Source organism: Cetorhinus maximus, chromosome 12 (genome assembly GCF_964194155.1).
Source record: "Cetorhinus maximus chromosome 12, sCetMax3.hap1.1, whole genome shotgun sequence".
Taxonomy (NCBI): Eukaryota; Metazoa; Chordata; class Chondrichthyes; order Lamniformes; family Cetorhinidae; genus Cetorhinus; species Cetorhinus maximus.
This window is the reverse complement of record NC_135890.1, coordinates 80,317,520-80,337,024: the sequence shown is the minus strand read 5'-3', so window position 1 is coordinate 80,337,024 and position 19,505 is coordinate 80,317,520. Positions and strand designations below refer to the sequence as shown.

At 41.6% G+C, this 19,505-nt stretch overlaps 1 protein-coding gene across 1 annotated transcript in view; it reads left to right on the top strand.

The window, feature by feature from the left end:
- The window catches only part of c12h12orf43 (chromosome 12 C12orf43 homolog), a 37,088-nt gene that overhangs the window by 11,423 nt on the left and 6,160 nt on the right, over window positions 1-19,505 (top strand). Inside the window, exons 2-5 of the mRNA XM_078554002.1 lie at window positions 5,855-5,909; window positions 7,679-7,777; window positions 13,613-13,674; window positions 14,047-14,137. Of these exons, the coding sequence (XP_078410128.1) occupies window positions 5,855-5,909; window positions 7,679-7,777; window positions 13,613-13,674; window positions 14,047-14,137 (307 nt within the window). The remainder of the gene's footprint in view (window positions 1-5,854; window positions 5,910-7,678; window positions 7,778-13,612; window positions 13,675-14,046; window positions 14,138-19,505) is intronic.

Below are 19,505 nucleotides of genomic sequence, written 5' to 3'. Positions count from 1 at the left end.
TTTGGCTTTTGTACAATGAAGCTTTAGCCATTTAATCTGTCCTGTACTTCACCCTGTCACAGATCTTCCCAATTTTTCTTTTTCTCCCTCCCTCTTTCACTTGCTCAAAACCTAGTACATTTCTAACTTTCTTCAGTTCTAATGAAAGGTCACAGACCTGAAATATTATCACTGTTTCTATCTCCACAGATACTGCCTGACCTGCTGATTATTACTTGAATTAAATTTTCTGATTTTATTTCAAATTTCCAGCATCCACAGTATTTTGCTTTTGTGTTACAATAGAAAGTCTTACATCTAAATTTGCAGATGACAAAGATTAGCAGTATAGTAAACAGTGTGGACTGGAGCATAAACTAACATTGATAGATTAAGTGAGTGGGTGAAACTGAGGCAAATTTCAACGCAGGAGGTGTGAGGTCATCCATATTGGACAAAAAAAGTTAGATCCAAGCATTATTTAAATGATGAAAATCAAGTAACAGTGGAAATCCTATGAGATTTAGGGGTTCATGTACGCACAGCACTAAAATGTAGCAGTCAGGTACAAAAATAAACCTAATGGAATGGACTAATGGAATGATGGCCTCTATAATTAGAGAAACAGAATGTAAAGAGGAGAAAATTTTGTTACAGCTATACAAAGCCCTGGTTAACCACATCTGGACAGCTGTGTAGAGTTCTGGATGTTTAGAAAGGATATATTGTCCTTTGAATGCAGATTCGCCAGAATGTTACCAGAACTCCAAAGTTTAGATTACAGGGTGAGATTACATAAGAAATAGGAGCAGTAGTAGGCCATTCGGCCCCTCAAGCCTGCCCTGCCATTCAATAAGATCATGGCTGGTCTGTCCCAGGCCTCAACTCCCCTTTTGTGCCAGCTCCTCATAGCCCTCAACTCCCCAATATTTCAAAAATCTGTCTACCTCCTTTTTAAATGCTTACAGTGATCTCGCCTCCACAACTCTCTAAGGTAGAGAATCCCAGACATTCACTACCCTCTGAGAGAAGAAATTCCTGCGCATCTCAGTTTTAAATGAGTGTCCCCTTATTCTGTAATTATGTCCCCTAATTCGAGATTCCCCTACTACTTGAAACATCTTTTCACCCCATCTACCCTGTCAAGCCCCCTCAGAATCATGTACGTTTCAATAAGATCACCCCTCATTCTTCTAAACTCTATTGAATAAATGCCTAACCTGTTTAGCTGTTCTTGATAAGTCAACCCCTTCATCCCAGGAATAAGCTAGGTGACTCTCTTTTGAACTGCCTCCAATGCCAGTATATCCTTTCTTAAATACGGGGACTAAAACTGTACACAGTACTCCAGGTGCGGCCTCACCAACAACCTGTACAGTTGTAACAAGACTTCCCTATTTTTAAACTCCAACCCCTTGAGCAATACAGGCCAAAATTCCATTTGCCTTCTTAATTACTTGCTGCACCTGCATACTAACTTTTTGTTTCATGCACAAGAACACCCCCCAGATCCTTCTGTGCTGCACTTTTTTGGAGTTTCTCTCCATTTAAATAATAGTCTGCCTTTTGATTTTTCCTACCAAAATGCATGACCTCATACTTTCCTACATTAAACTCCATCTGCCAAGTTTTTGCCCATTCACTCAACCTGTCTATATCCCCTTGCAGATTCCTTATGTCCTCATCACAACATGCCTTCCCACCTATTTTTGTATCATCAGCAAATTTGGATACATTACACTCTGCCCCTCTTCCAAGCCATTAATGTAGATAGTAAATAACTGAGGCCCTAGGACTGATCCTTGTGGCACTCCACTGGTTAGGTCTTTCCAAACTGAAGAAGACCCATTAATCCCGACTCTCTGTCTTCTGTGTGTTAACCAATCCTCAATCCATGCTAATATATTACCTCCCAATACCGTGAGCTCTTATCTTGTGCAATAACTTTTTATATGGCACCTTATGCCTTCTGGAAATCCAAATACACTACATCTGCCGGCTCCCCTTTATCAACTCTGCTTGTTATATTCTCAAAGAACTCTAGCAAATTTGTCAAAAATGATTTCCCTTTCACAAAACCTTGTTAACTCTGATTGCATTACGCTTTTCTAAATATCCTGCTATTTCTTCCTTAATAATGGACTGTAGCATTTTCTCAACGACAGATGTTAGGCTGACTGGTCTATAGTTCCTGCTTTTTGTCTCCCTCCCTTCTTGAACAGGGGCATCACAGGGGCAAACAGCGGCTTTCCAATCTGCTGGAACTCTCCCAGAATCCAGTGAGTTCTGGAATATTTCGACCAATGCCTCCAATACCTCCGTAGCCACTTCCTTTAAAACTCTTGAATGCAGGCCATCAGGTCCTGGCGACTTGTCTGCCTTTAGTCCCATTAGTTTCTCAAATACTTTGTCCCTCATGATAGAGACTGTTACAAGATCTTTCCTCCCATGAGCTCCTTGCTTTTCTGATATCTTTTGAATGTTTATAGTGTCGTCCACCATGAAGACTGATGCAAAATATTGGTTTAAATTATCTGCCATTTCCCTGTTCCTCGTTATCAATTCTCCAGTCGCATCCTCCAAGGGTCCCGTGCTCACTTTAGCTACTCTCTTTTTATATACCCGTAGAAGCTCTTACTGTTTGTATTTATATTTCTTGCCAATTTACTTTCATAATCAATTTTCCCCCTCTTTGTTAGCTTTTTAGTCATCCACTGCTGGTTCCTAAAAAAAATTCCCAATCCTCTGGCCTACCACTAGTTTTCGCCACTTTGTATGCCTTTGTTTTTGATTGGGTACTCTCCTTGACCAACTTTGTTAACCACAGATGGTTCATCCTTCTCATCAAGTCCTTCTTTTTGACCGGGACAAATTTTTGCTGAGCATTTTGAAACCTCTGCCACTGCTCATCCACTAACCTTTCCCTTAGTCTATTTTCCCAGCCCGCTTTAGACAACTTTTTCTTCATGCCTCTGTAATTGCCCTTATTTGAGTTGAGGACACTGGTTTGAGATCCGAGTTGCTCGCCCTCAAACTGAATTTGAAATTCTACCATGTTGTGATTGCTACCTGCTAGATAGAGGATCCTCAACTACGAGATCTCTTATTAATCCTACCTCATTACACATTACTAGATCTAAAATAGCTTGTTCCTGGGTAGGTTCTGCAACGTATTGCTCTAAGAAACAATCCCTGATGCACTCTACAAATTCGTCGTCCGTGTTACCCATGCCAATCTGATTTGTCCAGTCAATATGCAGATTAAAACCACCCATGACAATTGTAGCGCCCTCCTTACACGCCTCCATTATTTCCCAATTTATACTTTGTCCTACACTGAGGCAACTCTTCAGGGGCCTATAGACGACTTACACCCATGACTTCCAACCCTTGCTATTCCACCCAAACTGATTTCACATCACGATCTATTGCACCTATGTCACTACTCACCACTGAACTGATGCCTTCCTTTATTAATAAAGCTACCCCACCTCCTTTTCATTTTTGCCTGTTTTTCCGGAACCTCGAATATTGAGTTCCCAGTCTTGGTCACCCTGCAACCATGTCTCTGTAATAGCTATCAAGTCATATCTATTTATTTCTATTTGTGCCGTCAACTCATCAATCTTCCTACAAGTGCTGTGTGCATTCAGTTAAAGAGCCTTAAACTTTGACTTTTTACCATTATTACTCATTCTGGTTCTAATTTCTGCTGCACTCTTCAGCTTATATTTTCTGTCCCTTCCTGTCACATTTTGATTATCGTTCACCTTTTCACTACCCTGCACCTCTGCTCTCTCATTTATTTTAGATTTTTTAAACCTCCCTTCAATTGAACCCTCCCCCCTACTAATTAATTTAAAGTCCTATCTACAACCCAAGTTATGCGATTCACCAGGACACTGGTCCCAGCATGGTTCAAATGAAGCCCGTCCCAATGGAACAGCTCTCCCCTTTCCCAGTACTGGTGCCAGTGCCCCATGAATCAGAACCCATTTCTCCCACACCAATCATTGAGCCACACATTTACCTCTCTAATCTTATTTACCCTATGCCAATTTGCACGTGGCTCAGGTAGTAATCCGGGGATTATTACTTAAAGAGACTATTTGAGATTACTTGAACTAAATTTGTATTCCCTGGAAAGTAGACGTTTTAAGAAGATTTAATTGACGTTTGAAAGGAATTGATAAGGAGATCATTAGTGGCTTAGTCAAGGTGCTGTGAAAGATAGAGTGATGGCAGAGATGGGCATAGAGTTGGATGGAGACAACACATTACGAACATAGGAGCAGGAGTAGGCTATTCAGCCCCTTGAACCTGGTCCACCATTCAATTAGATCATGGCAAAATCTATTGATCTCAAATTTAAACTCATTAATTGAGCTAGCCATCTATTGGTAGTTGGAGGGATTTTATTTTTCTACTGGTGGTGGAATCGAGGACATGGGGATAAAATCTTAAAAGCAGCATGAGGCCATTCAGGAGAGAAGTTAGGAAATGTTTCTTCATGTGAAATGTGCTTGCAATGTGGGAACTCTCCCACGAAACCCAATAGATGGCTAGCTCAATTAATAATTTTAAATTTGAGATCAATAGATTTTGCCATGATCTAATTGAATGGTGGAACAGGCTCAAGGGGCTGAATGGCCTACTCCTGCTCCTATGTTCGTAATGTGTTGTCTCAATCCAACTATATACCCATCTCTGCCATCACTCTATCTTTCACAGCACCTTGAATAAGCCATTAATGATCTGAGTGACTCTGACTTTGAAATGACCTCATGTAAAATTCAACAAAGTTGGTTCCTTAATCCTCCTCCCCATCTTTCCTCTGTGATCAACCTCTGTTTGGTCCACTCCTACTTATCCTAACAAATTCAGCAGATTTCCTGTGACAGCTTCTTTTGTGTGTCTGTACACTCACCCTGGGTATATCCCAAGGCTTCATCCTTGGCCTACAGCACAGGAAGTCTGTCTAGTCTGTGACAATATTTTTGTCAAATATGTGACACCTAGACTAATTACACCTTCATCATTCCAAATACCCTTCATTATTCCTTTTTATCAAACAGCAAGCATTTTTTGAAAGGATTTATGGATTCTGCTCTGAGTAACAGTTGGTGGCAGAAAATTCCATATTCTAGGGCTACCATTGATTACAGGAGATAACCTATCAATAGTTAACCCTTATTATTTGCGAAGACCTTCTCCCCTTATCCTCTAACCTTTAAATGTCTGCTTGGTTCAGTACTGGCACTACTGCTTCTGAGTCATTTCCTCTACATGTCCATCCATGGTCTCGCATTCCTGCCTCCAAATCTGTAACCTCCATTGGCCTTTTATTTTTACTGCATGCATGGTGGACCCCCCAAGTTCTGGTCTCCTTTGTATTCTTTCCTCCCTCCAGGGCACCACAGGGAACTCAATTATCTTGGCCCCAGTCTCTGGAACACTCTTCCTAAACCCTCTACTTCTACCCTTACTTTGAACACCTCCTCAAAAGGTGCCTCCTTGATCAGGTATTCATTCACCATGCAAATCCTCCTCCCGTTATTTCCTTGTGTCTAATTATATTAATCCCTGTGAAGTGCTTTGGGCCATTTTATTTCATTTTAGATATAAATGCAAAGTGTCATCTGTGCTTATTGAACCACACAAAAATTGTATGAAAATAGCTTATTTTTTCCTTCAATTTTATTCTACATTTCTAACAAACTTCCTTTCGATTTTTGCTTCCTGGCTACTTTCCGCATATTTTGAAGAGAAATTTGTTCATGAGTATCTCTCTGCCAAAAACAGATACAATTCACATTACAATGCAGTTTCCTAGTCATAAGCCTGACAGCTCCTTTTTATTTTTTCCCTTTATTAGCTGGGACCAGTGAAGATGTAAAGCATATTTCAGTATTAACAAGACCAAGTCTGAGGTACATATACACAATTTTGTATGTATTTACAACTGTGTGATGTTGTTTTCCTTTTCAGTTTGCAATGGGTGTAGGATTTTGACTTCATGGATTTTGTAAGTGCTACAGGGACTATGTTTATGTTTGTTTTATGTTTTAGTTAGCACTAAAAAGAATGTGTTAAACTTTTTTTAAAAATTGTAATGCTCATTCTTCATTTCCACTTTATAATACATAACTCATAAAAGAATTGGATTGTAATTTGCTGGAATTTCCAATAAATTCCACACCATACATCTTTGGGTAAGGTCCGTCGTATCACAGCAACACAGAATCTATGGAGATATATATATGCTGCCTCTCATTTATCATTGTTGGGCCAATCTTCTGGAATTTCTTCCCTAATAATATTGTAGGAACACCATTACCCCAAGGATCGCAAGATTCAAGAACACATTCCACAATCACCACGTCTGGGCAACTAGAAATGCACAATGAATACAGTCTTGCCAGCATCATCCAAATGCCAAGAACAAGCCATTGAAAGTCAAAGAAACGTGGCTGCACTCTTGAACCTGTGCATATGTTGGAAAGTCACAATCATGACTTACTTTTTTGGCTCTTAGACTAAGCCTGCTAGATTGAGATGGCCCATGTGAATACACCATTGAAGGAGTTCAGCCGGCCTCTGGACAGAGAAAAAGGGAGCTTGTGGTGTTGACAAACACCATTTACGCCTGCTGATGGAAACACTCCTGCCTGATGTTCTCTCATCACCAATTACATCCCTCTCTTGGCCAGTGTCTTAGGTTGAGATCAACTGTTCACAAACTTGACATCCATTTTAACGCCAAGCTAAGCTTTGGACTCCATTTTTTCTCCACCCCAAAGATTGCCTACTTACACTTCCGTAATATCGCCTGTCACAACCTGGGTGTCAACCCCTCTGCTACCAAAACTAAACCATGCTGTTGCCACCTTCAGTGCCCTCCTGGCCTGCCTTCTTTCCTCCATAAATTGTAGCTCATCCAAAACTCTGCTGCCTTACCCTAACCTGAAGCAAGTCCTGCTCACCCATCAACCTGCATTCATTGACCTTTATTGTTTCCCTGCCTCCAGCATCTCCGATTTAACATTCTCGGCCTCTTGTTTAGATTTCCTTGTGGCTATGCCCTTCCCTCCTTGTAACCTCCAAATCTCTCCCTTTTCACCCCATCATTGGCAACCATGCCTTCCGCTGTGTAGACCAGAAATTCTGGAATTCCTTCCAAACTTTTCTTTCTCCACCTCCTCCTTTTAAGACTCTTCTTAAGTCCTACCTCTTTAACGACACTTTGTTCATCTCCGAAGAAGAGTCATACGGACTTGAAACATTAACTCTGTTTCTCTCTTCACAGACGCTGCCAGATCTGATGAGTTTTTCCAGCATTTTCTGTTTTTGTTCAGTACCAATGTTTGCCTGATTACACTGTCTGATCTATATTAAAAGTACTATGAAAATACAAGTTGTTTACAATTTCCAAAATTGTGTAAAATACTTACTTATTGTTATTAGTGCATTATTAAATTGGTTTTCTGGATTTCTCAGTAGATGAGTGTTGTAAATTGGAATTACACAAATTTACAGAATTAATTAAGTATTAATTCATGCTATTGGAATTCAATTTCAATAATAGCTATAAATATTTGCTTTTGATGCAGTAATGCAAGCAGAGTCCTTAAAGCATTCATGTGAATTCACAGTGGCTATAGTGTTCCTCACTCAGATCTTGTTTTGTCCTCTCCCTTAGGCAGAAAGTAGATGATCACCAGCATGATGGAAATGAACTGCAGACAACACCTGAATTCCGATGTCATGTTGCTAAAAAGCTGGGTGCCTTGTTAGATAGGTAGGGAGAACGAATATTCTTACAATGACCTCTTGGCAGTGCATGTAACCAGTATACATGTCACTCTGCATTCCCAGGGCAGCCAAGTGTTTCTTTCTCCAGAGTGCAGTTTGCTGGAGTTAAGCATTTCTTTGCTCACCGCGAAGGAAGAGTGTCAAATATTAACTACTAAGAGGAATGAACAGTTCTTGTTTGGAAATTAGTTGAAAACTAATCAAAGTTGGGAAACTACTTGTTTAAGTTTTAGGTCCATAAATGTAGAAAATATCTGTGCAGTGTCAGCTGTATCAGTAAAATAGGAGCTCTGATATTTTATTGCAAAACCTGCTTTCTGTTACTGGGAGGATGCTGTTAAATTTGCAAGGCTTATTTGAACATTTGGTAGTGAAAATTAGGTAGTTCAGGAGCAATATAAAATCGAACTGCACTAACCATTTGACGTTACACACATACTAGCTTTTAACCTTCTGATAGGAGCTGTCTCCACTTGAGTACATAGTGGAGTTTTTGATTTATGCTCTGCCCTAAATTGATTCCTGGTCCACCAATATCTTGATTATAAAAATCCTCATCCTTGTATTCAAATCCCTCAATGTCCCCGGCCCTTCAAATCTCTAACTTCATCCAACGTCACAACCCTCCAAGAACTTTGCGTTTCTCCAATTCTAGCCTCTTGTCCTTCTAGCCCTTCTTCATCTGGCCCACCATTGGTGACCGTGCCTTCAGCTGCCTAAGCTCCTAATTCACTCCCTAAACTTCTACTCTCCACCTGTGCTCCCTTAAGGCACTTTATAATCTACCTCTTTATCACCTATCCTTTTTTCTTAAGATTCAGTGTTAAATGTTGTCACGTTATGACCCTGCGAAGCACCTTTAGGCATTTTGATACATCATGGAACTATATAAAAGCAGGTTGTCCTACAGCTGAAAGAGACCAGGAGCCAAAAAGGAAAGTAAATCTTGTTAACTTTGTACGTACAGGTGAATTTTGCTTATCTGTTTTCTGTTATGCAAAATAATTTTTGTGGGAATTGGAGCTTGGTTTTGCAAAGCAAATCTGGGATCTATTTGAATGTATTTATAAGTAGTATTTGTTCCCGCAACTGGTAGAATTTAATATCCATGTACTTCTTTTATTTGACTTTGGGCAGGACAGCAACAGGAATCAGATTTAGGACCAAGAGACCAGCACAACTTGGTCAGCTAAAGTTTTTTTTTCAAATTGAAAAATGCACGTCTAACCTCTATATCCAGGGAATTTGATTAATTTATATACTATACACCAATCAGAAACAAAAGCAAAACCTCAGTATCCGAGACTTAGCGTAAGAAGGCTATCCATCCTTCGCCTCTTTTCATTTTATGATGAGAGGTATTCCCCGCCAATCGTGGCAGATAACCAAGATTACACTGCAGAAGTTTTTTTTCTTCCTACAATGAGCTAAAAATTGATAAAGAGAAGATTAGAAAGGCTGGCTGCATTTAAAAGTTCCTGAGTCACCAGCACCAGATGGGATGCATCTGAGGAAAGTAAGGCTGGAAATTACTAAGGCACTGGCCATAATCTTCCAATCCTCCTTTGATACCCGAGTGATACCAGAGGACTGGAGAGTTAACTTTCGGAGGTGTGAAGGCTTTGGAGGGGGTTCAGGAAAGATTTAAGAGATCGGTTCCAGGGATATTATGTGGATCAACTAGAAAACTGGAGATTTTCTCCTTAAAGAGAAGGTTGATAGGAGATTTGTTAGAAGTATTCAAAATCATGAAGGATCTGGCCAAAGTAGATAGAGAGAAACCATTCCAATTGGTGGAAGGATGAGGAGAGAGGAAACGGATTGTCAAAAGAATCACCGAGGATAAGTTTTTTTTTAATGCAGTGAATGGCTAGGATCTGGAATGCTCTGCTTGAGAGTGTGGTGTGGACAGATTCAATCATGGCTTTCACAAGAGAATTGGATAAGCACCTGAAGGAGAAAATTGACTTTTTTTGTCGAAGTTTTTTGTCTTGCACTCATCAGGACAATTCACAAGAATACCAAATGTAAAGGGAACAACAATTTATACTGTATGAGAAAAATTTTAACAGGTGAAGTTAGCTGTTTCACGCTGCTGCTATGCAATAGCACCACAAGCGGTATTTGTCATTAACAGGATGCTGTTGTCAAGCCAAAAAGACATTCTGCCTATCACACAATTGCGTAATGTGGCATATGAATTTCTGTGGCAGTGTGATGCTAGGTACGTAGGCCGTACGTCCCAAAGACTGGTGGATCATATCAAACAGCATGTACCTTCCACTGTTTGCAACGGGCAAGGTACAGACCGTACCCAACCAGCCCATGCTTGTAAAACTCAAAACACAGTGCTCAATATTAGATGTGATTCTGCAATTGGACAACATTTGCTAAATAACCCTCAGCCTGCTACGAATTATGCTTTATATTTCAAGCAATGCTTGGCAGTTAACTGGTCAGTGACCATCAACCAGTGCATTCTCCATGGCAATGCCTCTACCAATCAGAGCCCACTTACCAATCAACCAGCACCCTCTTCTCATACAGTATATATTGCTGTTCTCTTTACATTTGGTATTCTTGCAAATTATCCTGATGAGTGCAAGAAGAAAATCTTTGACAAAAAATGTCTCTTTTTTTTCAGCAATACTCAAGTTCTACCAAACAACTATTGATAAACCTTTTACTGACTGCTGAAAATAAATTATTTGAACTAAAAAAAAAAGCAGCTTAACAGCATCTTAAATATCTCAGGACTGGGGATGACAGTGCTAATAGTTCTTTTCTGGGGTTGAATATCCTGCTTCTGTGCAGAGTTCCATCCAATAAATGGACAACGTTTCCCCAACTGGGACTGACAGCTTTTGGCTGTAAAACTGTAAGAGGGCAAATACCATAACACTTGCACATAACACTTGTAGGTTCAGAAAAACCTTTAATGTTACAACCATTGTTTCTGCTTGTGATACTAGCTTTATCAGAGGCAACTGTAAAAAACATGGGTAGTAACAGTTACTTTTTGTGCCATGCTGTAAGCCTTTGCAGTCATGATGAACGTTCACAGTCATTTGATAGTACAGAACTTGAATATTGAAAAGAGAGATTTGTTGCCAAAGCTTTTCATCTTGTACTCTTCAGGACAAATGGAAGAATGCCAAATTTCAAAAGATCACAAAAATTGATCCTACAAGACAAAAGGGGTGCTAATTGGTTGGCAAGTCGACTCTGATTGGCCGAGGCATTGCCATGGAGAAAGCAATGGGGAACTATAGGCTCCCCATGTTTCCAGGTGATTCGTAAAAGGTGCAAGGATTGAACATATTCCTTTTGCTTGAAGAGAATGGGCCCCTATGTATCTATGTTGCTTCTAGCAAGCATAAATGAGCCACATTATAAGCTCGCCTGATTATCTTAAATTGCTTATTAGTGTAGCTGTTAGAATCACAGAATCACACAGTGCAGAAGAGGCCCATCGAGCCTGCACCGACATGTGAGAAACACCTGACCTACCTACCTAGTCCCATTTACCAGCGCTTGGCCCATAGCCTTGAATGTTATGATATGCCAAGTGCTCATCCAGGTACTTTTTAATGCATGTGAGGCAACCCATCTCCACCACCCTTCCAAGCAGCGCATTCCAGACCGTCACTACCCTCTGGGTAAAAACATTTTTCCTCACATCCCCCTAAAACTTCTGCCCCTCACCTTGAACTTATGTCCCCTCGTGACTGACCCTTCAACTAAGGGAAACAGCTGCTCCCTATCCACCCTCTCCATGCCCCTCATAATCTTGTACACCTTGATCAGGTCGCCCCTCAGTCTTCTCTGCTCGAACGAAAACAACCCAAGTCTATCCAACCTCTCTTAAATGTTTCATCCCAGGCAACATCCTGGTGAATCTCCTCTGCACCCCCTCCAGTGCAATCACATCCTTCCTATAATGTGGCGACCAGAACTGCACACAGCACTCCAGCTGTGGCCTCACCAAGGTTCTATACAACTCCAACATGACCTCCCTACTTTTGTAATCTATGCCTCGATTGATAAAGGCAAGTGTCCCATATGCCTTTTTCACCACCCCACTAACATGCCCCTCCGCCTTCAGCGATCTATGGACATACACGCTAAGGTCCCTTTGTTCCTCAGAATTTCCTAGTGTCATGCCGTTCATTGAATACTTCCTTGTCAAATTACTCCTTCCAAAGTGTATCACCTCACACTTTTCAGGGTTAAATTCCATCTGTCACTTATCTGCCCTTTTGACCATCCCGTCTATATCTTCTTGTAGCCCACGACACTCAACCTCACTGTTAAACACCCGGCCAATCTTTGTGTCATCCGCAAACTTACTAATCCTACCCCCCACATGGTCATCTATGTCGTTTATATAAATGACAAATAATAGGGGACGCAGCACAGATCCCTTTGGGGTTCGCCACTGGACACGGGCTTCCAGTCACTAAAACATCCTTCTGTCATCACCCTCTGTCTCCTATGACTAAGCCAATTTTGAATCCACCTTATCAAATTACCCTGTATCCCATGTGCATTTGCCTTCGTTATAAGTCTCCCATGTGAGACCTTGTCAAAGGCTTTGCTGAAATCCATGTAAACTACATCAACTGCACTACCCTCATCCACACACCTGGTTTGTTAGGCATGACCTCCCTCTGACAAAGCCATGCTGACTAACCCTGATCAAACCTTGCCTCTCCAAGTGGAGATAGATTCTCGCCTTCAGAATTTTCTCTAATAGTTTCCCTACCACTGCCGTGAGACTCACTGGCCTGTAGTTCCCTGGCTTATCTCTACAACCCTTCTTAAATAGCAGAACCACATTAGCTGTTCTCCTGTCCTCTGACACCTCCCCCGTGGCCAAAGAGGAATTAAAAATTTGGGTCAGTGCCCCTGCGATCTCCTCCCTTGCCTCCCTCAGCAGTCTGGGACAGAAATCACCCGGACCTGGAGATTTGGCCACTTTTAAGCCTGCCAACACCTCCAATACCTTGTCACTCCTGATATGAATTTGCTCAAGAACCTCGCAGTCTCTCTCCCTGAGTTCGATACCTTCATCGTCATTCTCTTGGGTCAAGACGGATGTGAATTATTCGTTCAACACTCTACCAATGTCCTCTGGCTCCACCCATCGATTGTCCCCTTGGTCCCTAATGGGCCCTACTCTTTCCTCAGGATTGAGCGCTCAGGGTTGTTCAACAAGTGCTGCCCAATCGTGGAATCATATCTAACAGTCGACATTTTGCTTGGGTTTTGCAAGTGTGGGCTGATTGAGTACGGTCTGTATTCTGCCTCTCATTAACAGCTGGTGGAACACGTTTGATTCAATCAGCCAATGGTTGGGGCATTTTTCCTACATACCTGGCATCATGTCAACACTGAAATTCAGACACAGTGTTGTTCAATTGTGTGGTAGGCAGAATGACCTTTTGGATGACGGCAGCATCCTGTTCGTGGAAAATTCCACTTGCATCGTCGCTGCATAGTGGCAGCGTGAAATGGCTGTTGTTCAAAATTGGCATCCTTGCATTTGTTCTGATGAGTGCAAGACAAAAAGCTTTGGCAACATGTCTCTCTTTTCAGTGATGAACATTAAATTCACACTTTGTATAATTATAGTGTAGTCTTTTTCAGAATGAGGACTAGTAAAGCTTTGAATGAAGACCAGTCTGCAAACAGTGATAATTTAGTCTATCATAAATTGGATATTGCTTTGAACTAGATGGAAGCTAGCTGTGTTTATGAACATAGAGGTGCAATTCAATTATATTCAATATTTTTAATAGCAGCCTGTTTTATTTTTCAGTATCATAACTGTTGATGATTCTGGACCCTTTCCACAGCAGCAAGTAAGGGATGATGCTGAAGGTAATTTGATAAACTCCTGTTTACACTAAGGATTGAAGCTTTAAGGTTGGTAAATGAAACATATTCCCTTTCAGGAACTGTCATCAAGGACGGACACAGTACGCAGAAAATAGGTCCCTCTTTTCTGTCCCAGTAATGTCCCTCAGCACATTGCTAAGGGCAAACATATTGCAACAGTGTGACATGGTTCGATTTCCCATACTATGGCCTCTTGCGAATTAGGTTTGCCAATTCATGCTGGCTAAATTATGATTGTCAAAATTTTATTTGTATAAAGCCAACTGAAAAAGACCTTCATTTCAATGATCCATGTTGGATTATTTCTTTTTAAAGATTTGTTGGGCCTCAATTTAAGATGTTTTTATTTTACAGGCTTTCGTTTATTTTCTACATCTGTACCAGGGGATTACAGAAATGTAGAATCCTCATCTCCAGTTAAACGAAAACCTCCACCCAGTTCAAGGTAATGTCTAATTTTCAATAAACTTGCCGATTCTGTCAGAAGTTTCTAAACCATATTGGTTTCTTCGTAAACTTGCAAAGAAGAGAGCTAAATAGAATATGATAGACCAGTACTTCCCAAACATTTTCTCACAGCGACCCCATTTTAATGCATGAAAGTAGTATGACCCCAGAGTGAGAGCAGGAGTGGGAGTTGTTGAGCAAGAGCAAATGGTTTTGCCTACAACCATTTTGAAGACTCTGCTGGCACCTTGGAGCTATGAAACGTGTGTGCGTATGTAATGGAGCCTCGACACTGATCCCAGGACTGTCCTGCCATTTGCCACAACGATCGTTCAAAGTGCCTCCAACTGCACATTCAATGTACCTCCTCCATTATGAGCACTTCCAGGAAATCCCTTGTGAGTCACTTGGAGCGCTGATCTGAATGAACAATAAGGGCTGTGAAAAGCTGTCAAATTGACAAATTGGTTGAGGAAAAATTTGCAGGGTCTCTGCTTGATATTCGCCACAACCCCAGTAGAGAACAAAATCCCTGGTTTGGGAGTCCCTGTGGTAGGCAGCGAACATTTGTGGTTAATTCTGCCTTCAGCTATATACTTGAGGTTTAACACTGCAAGGTTCTTTCTGGCAATCACATTGAAGTACAATGCAGCTGGGCCACTAGCACGTGAATCCAAACTTGCAGCTTCATTCAGCCAACAATACTTGGAGCTGCCCTGGACTTGGGGGCTAAGAGAGGGAGAGGATTTTTTATCACTAGTAGATAAACCTCAGAGATGGACAAACGCCTGTAGTGCAGAATAACACCAAGGTTGAATTTTCTAGAAAGGAGATGAAATAATTCAAGAATAGTTAAATTAGCAGTACAAGTTAGTTGACCATTGAATATCAAAAAACTCGAGTTGAAAATTAAAATTAAGAGGTTAATCTGACAAAACGTTTTCGCCCAAAGAGGAATAGGTTTGTGAAATAAGTTATTGGGGAAATAGACCTAGTTAGTGGATTTTACTACCTAAAAATCCCTCCCTAACAGGCCCTGTGGCTGCACCTACACCACATGGACTGCAACAGTTATATAGCAAGGGCTAAATGAATGCAGGTTGTTGTTGGATTCACAAGGCACTCAGGAGATGAATTCCCATTTCCGCTATATAAGTGTTTTCTAAGCTTATTTAGCTATAAATAATGAGACAAATTTTACCCTGGACATGTTTTTGGATTGTGAAGATGGGGTTGGTTGATGTAAAAGGACTTTTTGTGAGCCCAGTGGCAATTTTCCATTCTTAAACATCCTTGTGAACCACACACCAATTTAAGGAAGTGATGTCCATGGGAAACCTAAAGTGAGCAAAGAAATCACAGCCAAACCTTATCTGTTTCTGCTTGTACATGATCGGTTGGGCAGGGTTTTGGTATCATCGTTTGAGTGCAAGCTGCCTGGCTTTTTGAAGATTGTTGCATAGCAATACTGGGTGCCATCCTTGTGCTTGGTTCTTTAAAGCTTCTACAGTATGGGAGATCAAAAAACTGGGGGCCAAAGACGAATTTGCATTGATGTTGGGGGAACCTGAGGGGAATCAGAAGTGAATTGAAATGCAACCCTCAAAAGTGGAATCTTTCAGCTTCAAAGTGAATGGAGTTGATGAAGTTTCAAAATTCTTGCAGCCCTGCAGCTGGTATCACTGTGAACTGTAATTGTCATTTGGAAATACTTAATGGTGAAAAAGACAAGACAGACTTGCATTTATGCAGCAGCTTTCCCAGGACCTTGAGATGCCCCAAAAGCATTTTCCAGCCAATGAAGTACTTTTGAAGCATCGTCACTGTTGAAGTATAGGAAATGCAACAATCGACATTGTGTGCAGCAATCTCCCAATAAACAGCAATGAGATCGGTGACCAGATTTTTAAATTCTGACGTGGGATGTTGCTGACAAGTGGAGCACGTATCGCCTGTCCCTCATTTCCCTTGAGAAAGTGGTGGTGAGCTGTCATTTTGAATACAACTGAGTTGCTTCCAGGGCCATTTCAGAGGGCAGTTAATAGTCAACCACATTGCTGTGGGTCTGGAGTCACATATACGACAGACCAATTTTTAAAAAAAATTTGATCATGGAATGTAGGCATTGCTGGCAAGATCAGCATTTATGACCCATCCCTAATTTACCTTGAGAGAGTGGTGGTGAGACACCGCCTTGAACTGCTGCGGTCCCTGTTGTGTAGGTACACCCACAGCCCACAGTGCTGTTAGTGAGGGAGTTTCAGGATTTTGACTCAGCAACAGTGAAAGAAAAGTGGTGTTTCCAAGTCAGTATGCTGTATGACTTGCAGGTGGTGTTGTTCCCCTTTACCTGCTGCCCTTGTTCTTCTTGGTGGTACATGCCATGGATTTGGAACATGATGTCAAAGGAGGCTTTGGCAAGTTGCTGCAATGCATCTTGTAGATGGTTCACACTGCTGCTACTGCACATAAGTGCAGGAGGGAGTGAATGTTTAAGGTGGTGGATGGGTTGACAATCAAGCGGGCTGCTTTGTCCAGCATAGTGTGAAACTTCTTGAGTGTTGTTGGAGCTGCACCCATTCAGGCAAATGGAAAGTATTCCATCACATTCCTGACTTGTGCCTTGTAGATAATGGACAGACTTTTGGGATTCAAGAGGTGAGTTAGTCACAGCAGAATTTGCAGCCTTTGACCTGCTGTTGTAGCCACAGTGTTTATTGATGGAATTTATTACCCTCTCCCAAGCTGAGTTGGAGGCATGGGGGGCATTTAGTCGGGTGGGAGGGTGATGGATAGGTCCCCACCACCTTCCTGTCCCCGCCTTGATTTAGACCGGAGTGGGAAAGCTTGTCAACACTTTCCCGCCCTGCTGGCAAATGAGGCCTTTAAGTGGGCAATTAATGTTCACTAAGGGCCTCAGTGGCCAGCCGGGATACTGCCCATGTGGGAAACCCAAAAAGGAAACCATGTCGGGTTTGCTTGCGGGTTCCTCATTCAAAGGCGCTCAGTGCCTGATCGAGGAATCTGGCATCAGGAAGGGGGAGAGCCCGCTGGAAGCCACCCCCTGCCCTTGCTGCCGACTACCCACACCCCACAACCTCTCCACCAAGGGTGACCAACTGTTGCACATCTTGTGGTATTGTCCCTTAATTTCACCTGTTTTCCACATCCTGTCTGTTGGCTCTCCCTGGGATGCCATTTGTCGGGTATTTTTTGACCAGGGGCTAGGACACTGCTAGGGAGGTTACTCTTGCTACTGCACTTGGTGTCTTTGGTTTTTGTGCACGCGCATTGCCCACCCGGCTACAAAATGGGCAATGAGTCCTTCTGCTCAAAGCATGTAGCCAGCTTTAATAGTTAACTCAGGATCCTTTGTTGGTTGTAGACCCCAGCAGAATTTTAGATATCAGTGGCACGCTCTGGTATTGCGCATTGAACAGTGGTATTGATTACCTGGCCCTCGGGCTGCTTGCAGCCTGTAACTTGTCTTTCCTGCAACACACTGCCACCTCCCTGTTGCCTGCTGCCTCCTCCCCACTCACCGCCCCTCCCGCTTGGTGCCTTGCTCCCCAACCCTCCTGCTCGCTGGCCCTTCTGATTGCCACTCCCCCCCCCCCCCCCCACCTCGGCAGTCCCACTCGCAGCCCCTCTTGTGGGAGGGTGGGGTCAGGGAGCAGGAGGGTCTGCAAACGGAGTGTCAAGGCAGGAAGCGTGAGCAGGGAGATTGGGCAGCAAAATAGATAATAGTTTCTTTTTCTTTACTTTCCATTAAAAAGCATTCTGTGACTTATTTAAGACTGATAACCTGATGTAGTTTTATTTATAATATCAGAATGGATTTTTAATCGCCAAAATGAAGACTTTTAATAAGTATCCAATCCTCCAACTGTGAGTAATCTGAATTAACATGACTGAAAATTGCTTCAAAAACTGTATCAAACCATTTAATAGTTTAATTGATGAGCACTTCTCAGTTTCTTAGTGAGCAATTTTTGATTTGAAGAAACTTTTAAAATGTGCCAAGTGCCAGGGCACCTCAGAAAATGAGTGCAGTTTGAAGAGCCTTCCTGAACCAGCACATTGGTTAGAATCTTACAATTCTGACCAGTAATTAACATAAGTATTGTAAGGATTATTATTCGTTGCCAAAATTTTAAAAATGAACTACTGCAAACAATATCAGGCAGAAGACAAGGGTGCAGTGTATAAGAAAAAGTAGAGAAGTTATGCTCAATGTATAGTGAGCCTTGGTTAGATCACACTTGGCGTATAGTGTACAGTTACTAATGTGTTTATTTCTTATAACCATTTTTTGTGTTTTACATACCAAAATACCTTTTTGAAGAAATAAATTGCAATGAATCTATAGGTATTTTATAAAATTCTACCTCCAGCCCGATTAAGATTTTTCAATTTCCCAATCGGCCCTCACTATTTTTCTCATGAATACCATTGGCATAGAGTGACCTAACCTGTGGTCCTTAAAGGAACTGCTGCAGATCACCTTGCAAACAGACCAAAAATCACACTGCCACTGATATTTGTGGGGACAGAAAGACCGTGAACACCCCCCAAGGCAGTTTACAGCCAGGACATTATTTTGAATTGAAGCCATCGCTGTTGCTTGTTCACCTGAATCTTCAGCTCTGAAGGACGTTGTTAAAAATACTAACATCTTTCTCTCTACAAATGCTGAAATCTCTAATGGGTATTTCCAGCTTTTTCTGTTTTTAAGTCAAATTAACATTTTCAGTCTAATTAATGCCTCTGGACTTTCCGTATTGAACAGTTTGCTGTTTTTCTACTATGGCTCAACAGCTTTAGTTTTCTGTTCCTTTAATCAGTTCTGAAAAAGAAGTAGCTATTTTCTGTATAGCATTTTTGGAATCAGAAAACATGTTAAGTTTCAATGAGGATTTTAGCAGTGAAATTCAGTTGGGAGGCTGGCCAGCTGTATTTAGGATAATGTAACGAAACCTCTGCTTAATATTCAGCTACAGTACCAAATGTAAGTTATGTTTCCTAGAGTTTTCAGTTAAAATGCTACTGCCTTTATAATTAATTACTTCATATTTGAGCCTTGGATTTTCCCTGTCTGTCTGACAAAGAAGGAAGTGTATATTACTAAGCCATCAAGTCCCACCTCTCGATGGCGCATATCTGGTTGACTGCAAACGTCACTAACCGCAACCTGGCAACTGACCCAAGTGGTGAAGTCCCAGGTTTTAAACTTCCACGGAAAATCTGGACAACCCTCAACCGCTTGAGGACGGGCCAGGGACGACATGACCACCTGCTTCATAGTGGAACATGAGAAACAACACAAATTATGACTATGGCCACCCAAGTCAGATCATTGTCCATGT